The 14,778-nt window shown below is 39.6% G+C and overlaps 1 protein-coding gene across 6 annotated transcripts in view; it reads left to right on the top strand.

Moving 5' to 3' along the window:
* Nucleotides 1–7,793: 7,793 nt before the first annotated feature.
* The window catches only part of TCF12 (transcription factor 12), a 326,023-nt gene continuing 319,038 nt past the window's right edge, over nt 7,794–14,778 (top strand). For 3 of the 6 annotated variants that reach the window (XM_072962351.1, XM_072962350.1, XM_072962348.1), the window contains exons 1-3: nt 7,794–8,056; nt 9,018–9,114; nt 10,190–10,262. In XM_072962351.1, coding sequence (XP_072818452.1) covers nt 9,040–9,114; nt 10,190–10,262 — 148 coding nt within the window. In that variant the 5' untranslated portion in view covers nt 7,794–8,056; nt 9,018–9,039. Of the gene's footprint in view, nt 8,057–8,479; nt 8,610–9,017; nt 9,115–10,189; nt 10,263–14,778 lie in introns of those variants that run through there. The other 3 variants (XM_072962352.1, XM_072962349.1, XM_072962353.1) reach the window with 3 other exon arrangements.

Below are 14,778 nucleotides of genomic sequence, written 5' to 3'. Positions count from 1 at the left end.
TTGTCCTAGCATCCTGCTTCATATAATAAGCAGATTTATTCACACACTCTCCTAAATTCAGTTTGTTCTTATTATGGTATGAAGTCTTTCCTTTTTAAAAGTAGTTGTATATGTGCGTATCTCTCCTATAGATAACAAGCTTCCTATTCACTAGGTCTAGATTTTACCAGTATTTATACTCTTGGCTTATAAGAGAGCCTTAATAAATCTGTATTGAGTTAATGCAGAAATAAAAACAAACAAACAAACAAAAGCCAAAACAAAATAAAGCAAAAAACAAAAGGGACTCGGGCACCAACTTGAAGATTCTCCCATTGGTCAAAGAGGAAACAATCTGAGTATTAATTAGGATAACTGTAATGGACTGAAGCATATTATATACATGTTTCAATCTATTAGCTCAGATTGATACTCTGAAACAAAAAACTACTGGTATGCTTGGAAAAATGCCAAGGAATTGACTCATTATTTTGAAAACTGGTGAAGAGAAGAATCAATCATCTATCTCACTTCTCATAAACAGATGGTACCTCAGACTAACCTAGCACTTGACAAGAGGAAGTTTCTCTTTACAGGGTATTCCAGCTAATAATCAATGCAGAAATGATAGAATATCATCATATTGTAATCCAAATGAAAAATGCAACTAGGAAGTGGTCATCCATGATGCTAACTTCACAAAAAAGGGACAAGCAGACATTACTTGCCTCCTGTATATAACATCACATATGGAATATTCCTGCCAAAAATCAAACTAGAATTTGATTAAGCCTACGTGTATAAATAATAACTTGCAGAAAACACAGGTGAAAAAGAAACATATTAAATGACACCAGGAGATTTACAATAAGAAAATTCATACTGTGGAAAATCCTAGAGGATGAAGTACACAATTTTGCTTTAACAAAGCAATTGAAAGAGGAGGGAGACGCCATGGATTAACAAACTTACATATTAAACAATTCACTGTGTGGATATTTTTTGGATCCCAATTTGCACAAATCAACAGTAACAATATTCGTAAGGCAGTTTGGGGAAATTTGATTGGAAATCACTCTCTTAAAGAGATACCTGCATTCCTATGTTCAGTGCAGCATTATGGTATTCACAGTATCCATCTACTTTCAGTTACTGTCTGAATATTTGATGATATAAAAGCGTTTTTATAAACACTGTAAATGTAATAATGATATTGTCATATTTTTAGAGGCATCCTATCTTTTAGGTGTAAGTGCTGAACTATTTGTGGGTGAAATGATTTGATGTTTGCCTCAAATTAAAATGAAGGTGGGGATGCTTGAATAATTGTTGAAGCTGTGTAGTAGGTTCAAGGGCATTCATTATGCTATTCTTTCTACTTTTGTATGTGTTTGACATTTTTCATGAAATAATTAGATTTTTAAAGTGTGTTTAGAGTATAATCTCAATTTTAAGTTTGTAATATAAATGCAGAGAATCAGTTCCCACTTAAACATATGTCCTCCCCCAGACTCTACTTTCTTACCAATTAATCATCTGAATGTTTCAAATAGTTCTTTTCTATAAGTTCTCTATGTGTACCTATCTCTAAGTCAGTTCAGTTCTACAGATGGAGAGGGAAAAAACAAAACAAAACCTCACAAATGATGTTATTGATGAGCTAGTTGCATTCTTGTGCTCTGTCCTTCTGGGACCAATAGTTTTTGAGATGTTCAAGAGTAGAAGACTGATCTGTAGTGAAGAGACCCCTGCTTCTCTGAGAGAAGTTAACGGATCCTTCGGGGACAAGCCTATGATTTTGATCTCATTAGCATTGTGAGCGCCATTCAAGTGTGACTGACAGTCACACAAGTCAATACAGGGGTACTTTGGGAGAGCCAAGCGAGAGGGTTTTTTTTCTTATAGACTGATGCTTCTATTCTTACGGAGCTCATCAGAAATACAAATCAGAGCACTTTTGATTCAACAAATGAATGTAATGAAGCTGCATTTCTAAGAAAACCGCATTATTGGACTAGAAGAGAAATAAATTCTAAATTGCTTATTCAAATAAAAATGTTACTGAAGGAAATGGAAATATATTCTAGATGATTATTAATGCTTTCATTTTCACTTTCTTTAATGCTAGGTCAGTTCATATCTGTAGACCAAATGCAAACGTAGAGACTTAGAAAGCAAAGAATATTTACAACTTTGCCAGTTTTAATCCCACCAAGCAGACTTTATAAAAAATAGAGCAAAATCAAGATGGAACACCATCAGACCATCAGAAGTAGAATGGAAGACAGTGGCCAAAGGCCTGGGATAGAATGAGCCAGGCCCATCCAGTATTTTCCTCACGTTTCATTCCCAGTTTCAGAGGAAGTAAGAGATGTTTAAAATACTCAATGGCATCCTTTTTATCATGCTATTGAATATAGTTTGAAGCTTAAGGTAATATGTTTAAAGATTAGAAACTATAAAAAAAAATCCTGTAGGCTTATAATGCAAATGAAACAGGAAAAATTATAGTAAGATATTTTGGATTTAGAGAAGAATGTGCCAATCACCAAAACTTAATATGTAATTGCATAAAAATGCTAGTGCAGAGAAATTAGAAATTCAACAGATGGTCCCCAAATAAAATATTTTTTCAGTATATGCCAACAATTGTTCCTTAACTCCTCTCAAATTTAAGTGTAGATAATTAAGTGCAATCTAAATCATCCAATCCAAGTCAATTCATTTTATCAAATCACCCAGGGGAATGAACTCAAGACAAGGCAACTTTCACTGAAAATACAATTTCTCATTTAATTAATAAACAATGACTAAAGGATTATTGGGGTTAGAGAAAAGATACAGTTATTAACAAGAAAAAGAAAAATACATGCTTTACCTCTGAAGAGGTCCTAGTTGAGAGAAACTGAGCATGTGCAGCTAAGAACTTGAGAATATTAATCACGTATTTTCCTGATTTTTCACAAATGTTAATAAACAACAAATCGGTTGTAATAGACTGAATTTTCCAAAGATATCGATGACTTGTAAGAAAAGATCTGTAAGATTTGACATGTGGTAAGACCTGAACTTGGTGTCACCCAGCATCCTTTTTCTGGACTTTTCGCCAGCAATAACTTTTGCTCTTAGCAACTGTTTTTAAATGGTTAATTCATATGCATTTTATTCTTTTCAGCGTTGCTTTCCCTTGTTAGGTACATGTCTCCAGTGGTCTTTATCTACTCAAGATAACTATACTCTGGAGGCCCACTTCATATTCATCTTTCTTATCCTGAGGCATTATGGACCCCACAGGGCTTAGTCACACTAAGTTATATTGACCAGAGAAAAGTAATATGTGCTTTACAAATGATGTGACATATAGAGTTATTTTTTAAAAATACTTCCAAACCAGTACTTCATTTAACAATTTTTTTTCTTTCAAAATGTTTGAAGGCCTTGTTGCATTGCCCTCTAGCTTCTAGTGTTGTTGAACAATGGATGCTATTTTGGTATTGAGGCTTTGGTTCTTGTGCTGTTTTGTGTTCTCTTTGGAAGCCTGAAGGTTTTGTCTTTGTCTGCTGTGTGCTCAGATCTCCAGATTACATGCTTTGGTATAGACCTATTTTTATCGGTTATACAGGGCACTTCGTGGACCCATACAATTCGGCAGCACAGGTACTTCAGTTCTGAGAATTTTTCTTAGATTATTTCATTGATGAATTTTCTCATCTTTTTCCCCTTATCTCTGTTTGGAGCCCTTATATTTGGATTTGGAACTTCCTGAACTGGTCTTCTCTGCCTTCTAAGACATCTCCTTAACTTTTTCTTCCGAAGCTTTTTATCAATTTCCCCCTGATTTACTCTCTCCTGTTTTCAATTCTAAATTCTATAAATGCCTAAACATCTCACATGATAGTGGCTTCCCTCAAATGTCTCATAATCCTTGGTTGTCTGCTTATGTTTAAAAAGAGGGCAACAAAATGCTGATTGGAAACTCTGAGTGATTCGGTTGGGGTTTGTCAGCTGTAAATGTCCCATCGAGTGATTTGTTTGGGCTTCTAAGTGGGGAACCTCCCATGTCAGTATCTTCAGGTCTTTCCTCTTGGGTTGATTAGATTCCACATAGAAGGATTTTATAATCTCCTTCTTGGAAGTTGAAAATCTGGCTGCTGAAATCTGGGAGCCAAGTTGGTAAAGATATCTGGGGGCCTCAGTATCAAACATACAAATGTTCACTTAATCCTCCTACCCTCTAGAGACCTCCTGCCTCACTTTCTGCAGAGAATAAGTTAGCAATAAAGTCATTTAATAACGGCTTAAATAATACATGACACTAGAAAGGAGTAGAGAACTCCTTTTAACTATGAACAGAAAGGATAGGTGAAATCTCTCCCAGGAAATCCTCCAGAGGCAAAGGATTCTTGCTGGCTGATAGAAGAGAATGAGGAGTGGATTACTGATGACTAGTAGAATCTGGTTTATGATAGAAGTGGAAAATCTTGGCTTTTAGTTCATCATTGATAGGCATGCCAGGAACTGAAGGGAATACTTATTAAACAAATTGTTACATGAAATTGTTTCCTGTAGTCCCCAGGGGACAGCTGTGGAAAAGAAAGCACTAACTCCTAGCTGCTTGCCTACACAGCAGGGAGCTACTGGGAATCCACTAGCCATCAACCTTGGTTCTAAGTGGATGTTAGGAAGCCAGTCACTCCATCTGGATAGCAACTTGCTGTCTGACTTGTTAAGCTCTGTTCTCTCTCCTTCTCTGAGCTTCCTAGAATTCTTGCCTTCTAAACAAGAGGCCAAGGTCAGTATCTCAAGGAAGAGAAGTCCATTGTTTTGGGTGATTTTCCTTTTGACTGTAAAGTTTCTTTGGGCAATTCAGGTCTCTGCGATAAAACTCTCTCTCTCTCTCTCTCTCTCTCTCTCTGTGTGTGTGTGTGTGTGTGTGTGTGTGTGTGTGTGTGTGTGTGTGTGTGTGTAGAGTGGGTGTCTTTTAGGAAAAAGAGACTGAAACTATGCTGACAGAATTCCTGTGTCTGCCCAGTGACACACTAACGTGAATGGGCAGTGAACTAAAATCTACTGGATTATAACCTTCTTGAGGGCAGGGTGGGGTTTGAGACTTTTTCTTCTTAAATAGCATTTAGTACCATGCCTTCCATGTAAGAGGTGTTCATTAAGTATATTTCAGTATTGATTTATTGATACTGATTAACTTACATCATAGAAACAGTACTATTAATTATCACAGAATTTGTATTTCTGGTTGTTTTTCTCTGACCCTTTTAATAAAGCCTTCTGGATCTACCTGGCAAGGCCAGCAAAGGCCCAGAAATGACTTACAAGTGACGAAACTCCAGTTTTTACTTTTTTTTTGTCTTCCATATATGTCAGGAGTATTTAAAAAAATCCATTGGTGGGAACAATATTCCCCTACTAAAAATGGTACATGCAAAGACTTAATTACAGAATGAAAAATAAATTCATATTATAATGTCAAATGATTGGTAGATTTAATTCCAGCCCCCCTTTTTTGAGTGTGTACTATACACTTGGTACTATGATAGGTGCGCAGTACAGACAGATGCATGGCAGTCCCAGCCCTCAAGAAATGTTTACTGTAATGAGGAAAACAAAGTAGAAAACAATACAGGCCATAATAGATACGAACTTCACCAGTTAGTCTCTCAAAGAAGTGAGGGAGCCCCCATGACCGAGGGTTTGGGCAGACAGTGATTTTTTTCCTCTAAATTAGTTGTATGAGAAGGACAAGAAGAAACAGGCTCTCCTTTTCTCTTGAGAACAGCATCAATCCTTCAGATAGGATTACATGCCTTCTCCTTTCCCCAAGATTTCTCTTCTGTTTTACCACTGAGTCATAGAATCTTACTACTGGAATGGGGCCTTAAAAGTTCTAGTCAGACTTCCCTTCCCCCAAAAGACCCATTTTTTAGGTCTTTCCTACAAAAAATGGTCAGTGAGCCTATATTGCTTAAAACACTTCAGATTACAAATAGCAGAAAACTCTAATCCTGTTGAAAACTCAGTGAAGTTAGATCTAGGTTCAGAAGCTATTTGATCAGACTCAAAAACATCACCAAACATCACATCTTTCTCTGCCGATGCTTTTGCCATCCATGTCTGCATTATTTTAACCTGGCTGAACTTGGTGGTTGGACGATGGCTGCCCAAGGTCCAGCAGTTTCTTGGTTTTTTTCCCCATACAATAGGCTGGTGAAGTTTCTTCACATTTTTCTGTTGTTTTTATGTTCCTGGATTTCTTGAGTACCTGCACAAAGAGGAGGTTGCCTCTGAAGCTCTCTTGGAATATGAAACAAACATTTTCCCCAAAGGCCCCAGCATTGGCCCAAACTGTGTCATGCCCATTGCCAACCAATACCTGCAGCAGGGTTTAGGGCTATGCTGATTTATTTAGATCGGAATTTTGCTAATTTGTTTATATGGAAACCACATTCTCCAGTAGGTAGCCAGGCCAGGAATGTGATGTTAAGAAGAGGGGTAGGTGTTTATCTAGATAAGGGGGAGTGGATATAGAGGAGGCTACCACAGAATCTGGCACAAAGTCCAGGGTGCAGCAGTTGACAACGTCATGGAAACCCTTAACGCAAGCTATAATTGCCTCCCACTGCAGGACAGACAACTCTGGTTGTAATAAAGTACAGTGATTGCATATTTGCACCTGAATCCATCTCTTTGTTTCCATGCAAATCTGGGTTCCAATGGCTCTTCTTGCCTTGTTGCCCTCAAGGTGTTGGCTGCTTCCTTTCATTTGTTACTTTGGATATGTCTGTCCTCTTTCCTCAAAGCGTTTCTTCCTTCTGGGTCTTTACTGCACTCACTGACCCAGAAGGGTCAAAACACTGGCTATCTTTGGAGAAAACCTTACTTTGATATCCCAACAGAAAGAAATTGAGGTTCAGTTATTTTGTCTTCCTTCTACTCCGTTTACAATTTCTTCAAGCCAAGTTCAGAATTTGCGCCAAGATAGTGGCTGTGCGACAGAATCTCTCTGGGCTGCCTCTGTAAATGAAGGGGCTGGCTTAATCCATTTCCAAGCACCCATCCTGCTGTGCAATTCGATGGCCTCGAATGGGGTTCGGATGGGAAGAGGTGATAGGAGACGTGGGTGCTTGAGTGAGTGGAGTGTTTGGTAACTGAAGCCCACGTTGCTTTGTGTGATTTGAAGGAAATCTACCTCTTCTGCATTCTGCTCAGCAACCAATTTGACCAACGGTACCTACTCCAAGAGCCGACCGGGGTGGCCAGTCTCCCTTCCCCACGCACCCATCTTCCGCGTCGAGCGCTGCGCAGCCTCCAGGGCTCGGAGCCTCCCGGCCAGGCCGAGCGCGGCGTCCGGCGTCCGTCGCGGTGGCTCGGGAACCGCAGCCTTGCAGGGCTCTGCGGCCTCGGGCTGGGTGGCCCGGGCAGCGGATCCAGATGCGCCGCTGTTCCGTCTCCGCCGCTCCGCTTCGGGGCCAGAGGCAGGAGCAGGACGAGCCGGGGGAGGCGCCACGGTGCCTGCCGCCCCTCACCCAGGGGCCAGGACCAGGCGTCCTCCGCGGGCGGCCCGGCCCTCCTCGCGGGGTGCTTGCGCGTGTCTCCAGCCCCTCCCCGCCGGCTCCGAGCTGGCCCGCCTCACCCCGCCGCGGGCTTTGTCCGTCGGCCGCAGGGCGGCCCCTCCCCGTTCCCGCCGGCTCCTCCCCGCCCCCTCTGCTGGCCCCACTTCCTCGGCGCAGGCGGCGGGAGCGGGACGGGGACGAAAGGGTTAACCCGGGGCTCTTCCCGGCGCGGAGGGATCCGGAGCCGAGCCGAGCGCGGTGCTGAGGCCGCCTCAGCGAAAAAAATGTCCGCCTGAGGAGACCCACAAGTTCTATTCGGGGGGACCGCCAGCCCGCCCCGGGAGGAAGGGGCGGCCAGGCCCGAGAGCCGCCTCCCCCGCCCGGATCCGAGACCTCGCGCGGGGCAAAGTGAGCCGGACCGCCGGGCGGTGCAAGGGAAAGCCCGAGCCCGCTCTCCCGGCCAAAGTGAACTTTAATCGGGGTGGTTGGATGCGGAGACGGGGCAGCAGGTAATTGCGGGCCGGCGAGCGGGAGGGGGAAGCCGTGGCGGGGCTGGGGGCTGCGGGGCGCCACCGCGTCCCAGCCAGAGCCGAGGCGCCCCCAGCCCGCGCCCCAACTCCGCGCCCCTTTGTACAGAGGCGAACCCGGGGTCTCTCCAAGTTGGGGAGCGGAGTGGGGGCGGAGGCGAGAGTCGCAGGCGGCCAGGCCCGCGGGCGGCGCGCTCGGCCTGCGCGCCCCGCTCGGCTCGGGCTCCGGGGCGCGCGGGAGAGCGGGCTCTTCGGCCGCCGAGTCAGGCTCATTGTTAGGCAGGTCCGGGGCCGGCCGGCCGCGGGTAGGGCAGCAAAAGTGGGAGGAGGCCGAGCCGGGGGAGGAGAACGCCAGGCGAGAGAGAGACTAGTTGTCGGTGTTTCTGTTTTCTTTTTTAAAACGCTCCTGGGACGCGCGGGGGCTGCTTTCCGACCCCCCGGGCCCACCGGGGACGTCCGGGCGGCGGCGGCCGCAGACGCGGGCCTGCGAGCGGCGCGCTCCCTGCAACTTGTCAGTTCTATTGTTGCCGAGCCAGTGAGTCACTTCGCATCTCCCCTCGCCGCCGCTCCTCTCGCTGGACGCCCAATCGCCCCTCACCCCGCCCCTCGAGACCCCCGCCCCGGCCGGGCCCTGCGCGCCCAGCACCCGGCGGCGGCGCGGGGTAGGGCGCCGGGGAGGGGGCAGGGACACGCTCGGAAACTTGCGGGAGAGGCGGCGAGTTGCGGGAGCCGCCGCTTCGCTCCCGGGCCGCCCCAGGAAACGCGTGGATTCACGGACCCCGCACTGGCGCGGGGCTCTCCTGTCCCCTGCCCGCGCGGCGCTGGGGAACCAGTCGGGTATTGGAAGTCAGCTGGGCGCTTTTCCTCTTCTAAGCCCCTCTCCATCCTTGTACACACTTTGGGCCTCGGTGGTCTGTCGCTGAGCCTGTTTCCTCTGCCTTAGGACCTGCTAGAAGTGGCCGAAGATGAATCCCCAGCAGCAGCGCATGGCCGCTATAGGGACCGACAAGGAGCTGAGCGACCTGCTGGACTTCAGTGCGGTATGAGAGCTTCCCGCGGCATCTTGGGGGTCTGATGAGGTTTACAAAAAAAAAAAAAAAAGAAAAATAAATAAAGGGGGAGAGCGACGTGGGGACTTAGCAGCGTGAACTCCATCTGCTTTGAGTAGTAGTTCTCAGGGCTGGAGTCCAGCTCCCCCAAGTTGGACACCTGAACTTTGATGTAATGTCTAGACTTGCAGATTTAAAACTTTAATGCCAGAGGGGTCACTTGATTTAACCAGTTAAAAGGAGAACAACGTAATCATGAGCTTTGGTTGAGTCACCCTCTGACCCTGATGATAATTAGGGATTTTGAACTTCATATGAAAAAAGAAAATTGGTTTTTTGTTCAACACTCCTAACCATTTCCCTTCCCAAGATGTGGTATAGTTTATGGTACCTGAAAGATGTTAGTTACAGGAAAGCTAGTCAAGAGCTAGAATTTCTAGCCTTTGGGGATGAGTCTTTTTAAGATAAATATATATGTATTTATGTGTGTTTATATTTATGTATGTATATAATGCATATATAAGAAGCACATATGTGTATATACATTAAAATTTTTTTAACGTGAGAAATAATTGAATGACTTAAAAATAAAAGCTGAAACCAAAGGGCCCACTGCCCTTATTTCTAATAGTTGAATTTCTTTATTAATGCTCTTAGGTAGGACCAGTATATACTCTATAAAACTGTGTTGTAATGGATCCTTACTATATGTAGTAGTTTCAGTGGATGTGGTTCTGACTCTGTGTATTAAATTGTAATGTAAGTGTAATAGGATTTCAGTTACAAAGTGAAGATTATGAACAAAAATTTAATCATTTAAACCTAAATCTTAAACGCTTTCATGTAAGTGACTGAGTTTTCAGAACAGAATAACCAGTAGTTTCAAATAGTGTTTGGAAATAGTATCACTAAGTGTATTGGCTTTTCTGGGTCTGAATGTGTATCTTCAATTTTATTTTAATGTCCCTCAGAAATAAAGTAACTAGCTGATGACTCTTGGTGGACTTTTGTTTCAAGGCATCCAGAAGAATTTCAGACTAACAGATACATTTGGTTTATTTTGCAGATGTTTTCCCCACCTGTTAATAGTGGGAAAACCAGACCAACGACACTGGGAAGCAGTCAGTTCAGTGGATCAGGTAAGACCATGTGTAAAAATCAGAAACACATATTTGAGTGTTGTGATACATTTTAATAGAAAAATATGAAGATTATATTAATATTTTTCTTTATGCCATTCTTTGGTGTCTAGTGAAAATTAAAAACAAATAAAACCCAAATGTGGGCTCTTGCTCTAAGGATCCATTGACTTTTTTTTTTTTTTTAAGAATTTCAATATAGTTTTTAAAAGTTGTTCTGTTTTCTCTGAATTTTTAAATTGAAGATTGTCTCATTTGAGTACAAGGGATTATATCATGCCTCTGTATATTTAGGAAAGTACCAGAAGAAAATGCTCTTTGGTCCATGTGTGGTATTTTTAAAATTGTTTTTAAAAATATGTGTATTTTAAAATTTTGCTAAAATTTTAGCTCATTAGTGTTATTAAACCTTTGGAGTCTAAAGAATTGGTAAAATGTTATTTAATATATGCAAAAGAAAAGTAGAATTGAGTCGAGCAGTAATTAGTAAGACTTATTTTAAAAGATGTCTCTTCCCTTGGAAATCTGCAGCAAATTAACAATTTTGTTGTCAGTTATTTAAATTGTTACAAATAAGTGAATAGAAAGTTTGATTTATTTTCAAATGACACCTATTAGATGACTGAATTGTATCCTGTGTTCACATTACATTAGGATAACATGTAGACTAATTTAAATTAGATTCTTATTCCTACAGTAGTGCTTCCATCTTAAATTTACTTTCTGTATATTTATAACTTATTAAAATTTATCCTGTATTTAAGTATGCATTTTTTGTTTTTTCTAACTTATTTAAAAACTCATGATTAAAAAATAATAAATGTTCCAGAAGCAAGGTCCATTTTGGTGTACAAAAGCTATAATTTTCTGTTTAACTTAGATTTATTCCTTAGTGCTCAGAGATGAGAAAAAAAAAACAACTAAAGCCAAGTCATCTTAAGAAAACCAGCTGTCAAATCTGTAGGCTGAAACTCTATAATTCGTTTTTGACTGGTGCTTTTTTATTTCCCCTAGTAAAATGATAGTTGATTTCTTAAGATAGTGTGAGAACAGAACATCAGAAGAAGGTTCATTTCATAACCAATTTAACCCTTATACACTTTAGATTTAAAAAATATTTCTATTTTAAAATAATACACTAACTTAATTTACTAAAATTCATTTTTAATGATGAAATTGAAGTTTTAGAGGAAAATGGAGCATGTTGTTTACATCTCAAACAAGTAAAATAAAAGCATTTTGGATTTTAAGTATCCTAAAGACTAATTAATATTATCCTTAATCAAAAGGATATCATAAAATGTCAGTGAAGCCCCAACTCTTCTCCCTCCTCCATCCATTTATCGGTAATCATTTGATAATCACCACTTTTTGGGGTTGAGGAGAGAGAATTATTATTTAATACTGAAGAAGGCTATATTCTTTTTCTTTACTAATGTTTTGAGTACATCTCAATTTTTGTGACTGGTAATTCAGTCTCAGGAACTTTCAGGTTTACTTTGTCTAATAAATAGTAGATGTTCAGTATATTTCATGAATGGGTAATGGTATTGCTGTTACAGGCTGTTCTGGGTTGTATTGTAGAAAATATATTTAACTGACATTCACTGATATCAAGGACATGAACTTCAGAAACTTGCTATTAGAAATACGTTCTGCTTTTAGAATAAGGATAACTTTTTTTTTTTTTTTACTTTTTAAATTTGAGGTATAATTTGTGTAGTCTGAAATTAAAATGTATAGTGAACTCGGGTATATTACTAGCATGGCATTGGAGTAGTTGTGGGTTCTTTTTGTACCTTGCATTATGCAAAGAAAAAGATTATTTTTTTTACATTGTCGAAGTGGTCATAGTTTTTGATTCTTTGAAACAGGAAATTTTTAGTTTTAGAACTGTTAGATGTAATTTATCCGTTCAAAGTTTGAATATAAATACCTGTATTCAGTGATAGGAGTATTTATTTGTGGTTTGTTTTAAATTTCAGGAAAAAATCGTAATTAAAAAAAGCCATGAGCTTGAATAGTGAATGTACTTAGATTTGGGGAAGGAGAACAGCATTAGCAATTATTTTATATGAAAGTATACAGCTAATTATGGCCCTGTAGCAGTTTATTATCTTGAAGGAAATGTCTAAAAGAGATTGTTATAGGAATATTACTTTATTTATATATTTTATTGATACTTGAATGATTTTTTGTCCCGATGTCAAGGGACGTGTAATACTTCCTAATGCCCATTTATTTGCAATGTTAAAGGATATAAAGATATGACTTTCCTTCTGAAGAGCTGACTTAAAGATCAGAGTTTTCTTGTTTTTGGAGTAACATTTGTAAAACCCCAAGCCTTTTTCCTCATGAAAACTGTAAATTGTGTAATATGATTTCCTTTATTTCTTGTTTATCCTTTTAGAGGATGACTTAATTTTACAGTATGTCCTTTAGTACATCATGTACATTCTAAAATCTTATTCCTAAAGCAAAACTAACTTGTATGATAGCTGATACTTCATCAAAAGTCACTATAGAAAAGATGAATGTATATTTATCATTACTTATTTGTCTTGAATTTGTCATAGTCCCATTTTTTCATCAAGGTGTTAATTTTCTTTGCATTTTGATAAGACTGAATTTGTCCACTTGGTATGACAGAATCTGTGAAGTATTCTTACAGTGACCTTGAGAGAGGTGTTTCTGTAGGAGTTAAAGGTGAGGCACTGTGTAGGGCACTGTACAAGAGGAAAGCTTGCTGAATGAATTGACAAACTGGAAATAATTCAGATGTTTGAATTCACTATCCCCTCCAACTTCAGGGTTTGAGTGTATAGAATTAAATTGTGATGTTGGGTTTAATTTTTAGTTTAAATGTTTACATGATATCTGAAAGATTTCCTTTGTTAGTTTATGAATCCAAGTAATAAGAGATGTTGGACAGTAGAGGGATATATTTGTTTTGTAAAACCACCTGTATGTATTGAGTCTGTCTGTTTCTTATTTTTCTATCTAGAGAGTTATTTTAGCTAGTAAGTAAAGCTTTTACTTTTCCTTGTTCAAATCAGACTTTTGTAATACTATAGATTTCTTCTTGCTCAGGATTTTTGGAAATAATTATAAGAACTATTTTCTAGCTCTTATTTTTTAAAAAGAATAGAGTTTTTCATTCTTTAGATACTGATCAGTTTTTTGGGGGTAGGAGTGGTTCACATGTACATATAGGCCTTTTGAAAATACTGGTATAGGGCCAGAAAAATGAATTCTCATTAAATGGCCTTTCAGTAATTTTTAAATTAAATTTTTTGTTTTGAGATAATTGTAGATTCATATACAGTTGTAAGAAACAATACAGATTTCCCACGTATGCTTTACCATGTTTCTAACAATAGTAACATCTTGCAAAACTGTAGTACAATATCACGATGGTTATTGATGGTGATAACAGTCAAGATACAAGAACAATTCCATCATCACAAGGGTTCCTGGTGTTTCCCTACTATAATTGTGTCTACTTCTTAAGTAATTTAACAACAAAAAAGGAAAAATTAGTAAGTACCTCTCACCCTATTAAACATGGAGTAATTGCCAGAGCATTATTTGAACATATCAAGAAAGAGAACACCAAAATTTTACCAGTATGCTTTTTAACCGAACTTGTTTTATAAGTAGGCATGGTAATTTTAAATAGAGGGGAAACTAGGTTTGGCTTTTTCACTTAAGTTACTGTGAAGTTATGAGTAGAATGTGGTTCATACTGTGTACCTGTCAGTGTTGAAATTTATAATAAGTATAGTGGGTAGTAATACACATTTACTCAAATTTAGTATTGTTATTTGGGTAACTAAGCCATGTTAGACATTTGCTTCTGCAAGCTGTATTGATGAATGAGAGTAACTGGAGTCAGCAGGCATGTGAGGAAAAATAATATTTTAGGATAATTATGGTCGGCTGTGAAGTGGCTCATTTAAGGTAGAAGTTAAGAAGCAAAGGACTGTTTTAGAGAAAGTCTGTATATGAAAATATATTCTTGGAAAACAGATCCAAGAATGTCAAGAGACAAGATTTTAACCATGATTATTGTGTGCTTTTCAGAATAGTTTCTGTAGTATTCTTTAAGTAGTCATGGCTTATAATGAATTTGAAAAACAGTGATTAGATCACCATATTTGAGAGACTTGTTTATTATATATAGTGAGCCATACCTTTAGTTGATTATTATTTTTATCTGTTTTCACTAACAATTAAAATACAAATTCAGCCTTCTTTTAGGCTATCCTTTGGTATATCTGTTTCTTTGAGTTTTTTTTTTTTCTTTGAGTTTTTAAATCATTCTCTTGGCTAGGAAGATAAAGGTGAAGATACTCAACCTTAAATGTAAGCACAATTGTTCTCACATTTTAGATTTAATGGGGCTGTTTAGAATAATCTCTTATTAAAGCCAGATAGTCTTTTTTCTTCTTGAACAATTGATAATCATGCCTGGAATGTCACTGCTTGCTTAATGTTGTCAAAGACTTGGATAACT

Source organism: Vicugna pacos, chromosome 6 (genome assembly GCF_048564905.1).
Source record: "Vicugna pacos chromosome 6, VicPac4, whole genome shotgun sequence".
In the NCBI taxonomy this organism is placed as follows: Eukaryota; Metazoa; Chordata; class Mammalia; order Artiodactyla; family Camelidae; genus Vicugna; species Vicugna pacos.
The sequence above is the reverse complement of the archived record's forward strand: the minus strand, read 5'-3'. Positions and strand labels throughout refer to the sequence as shown.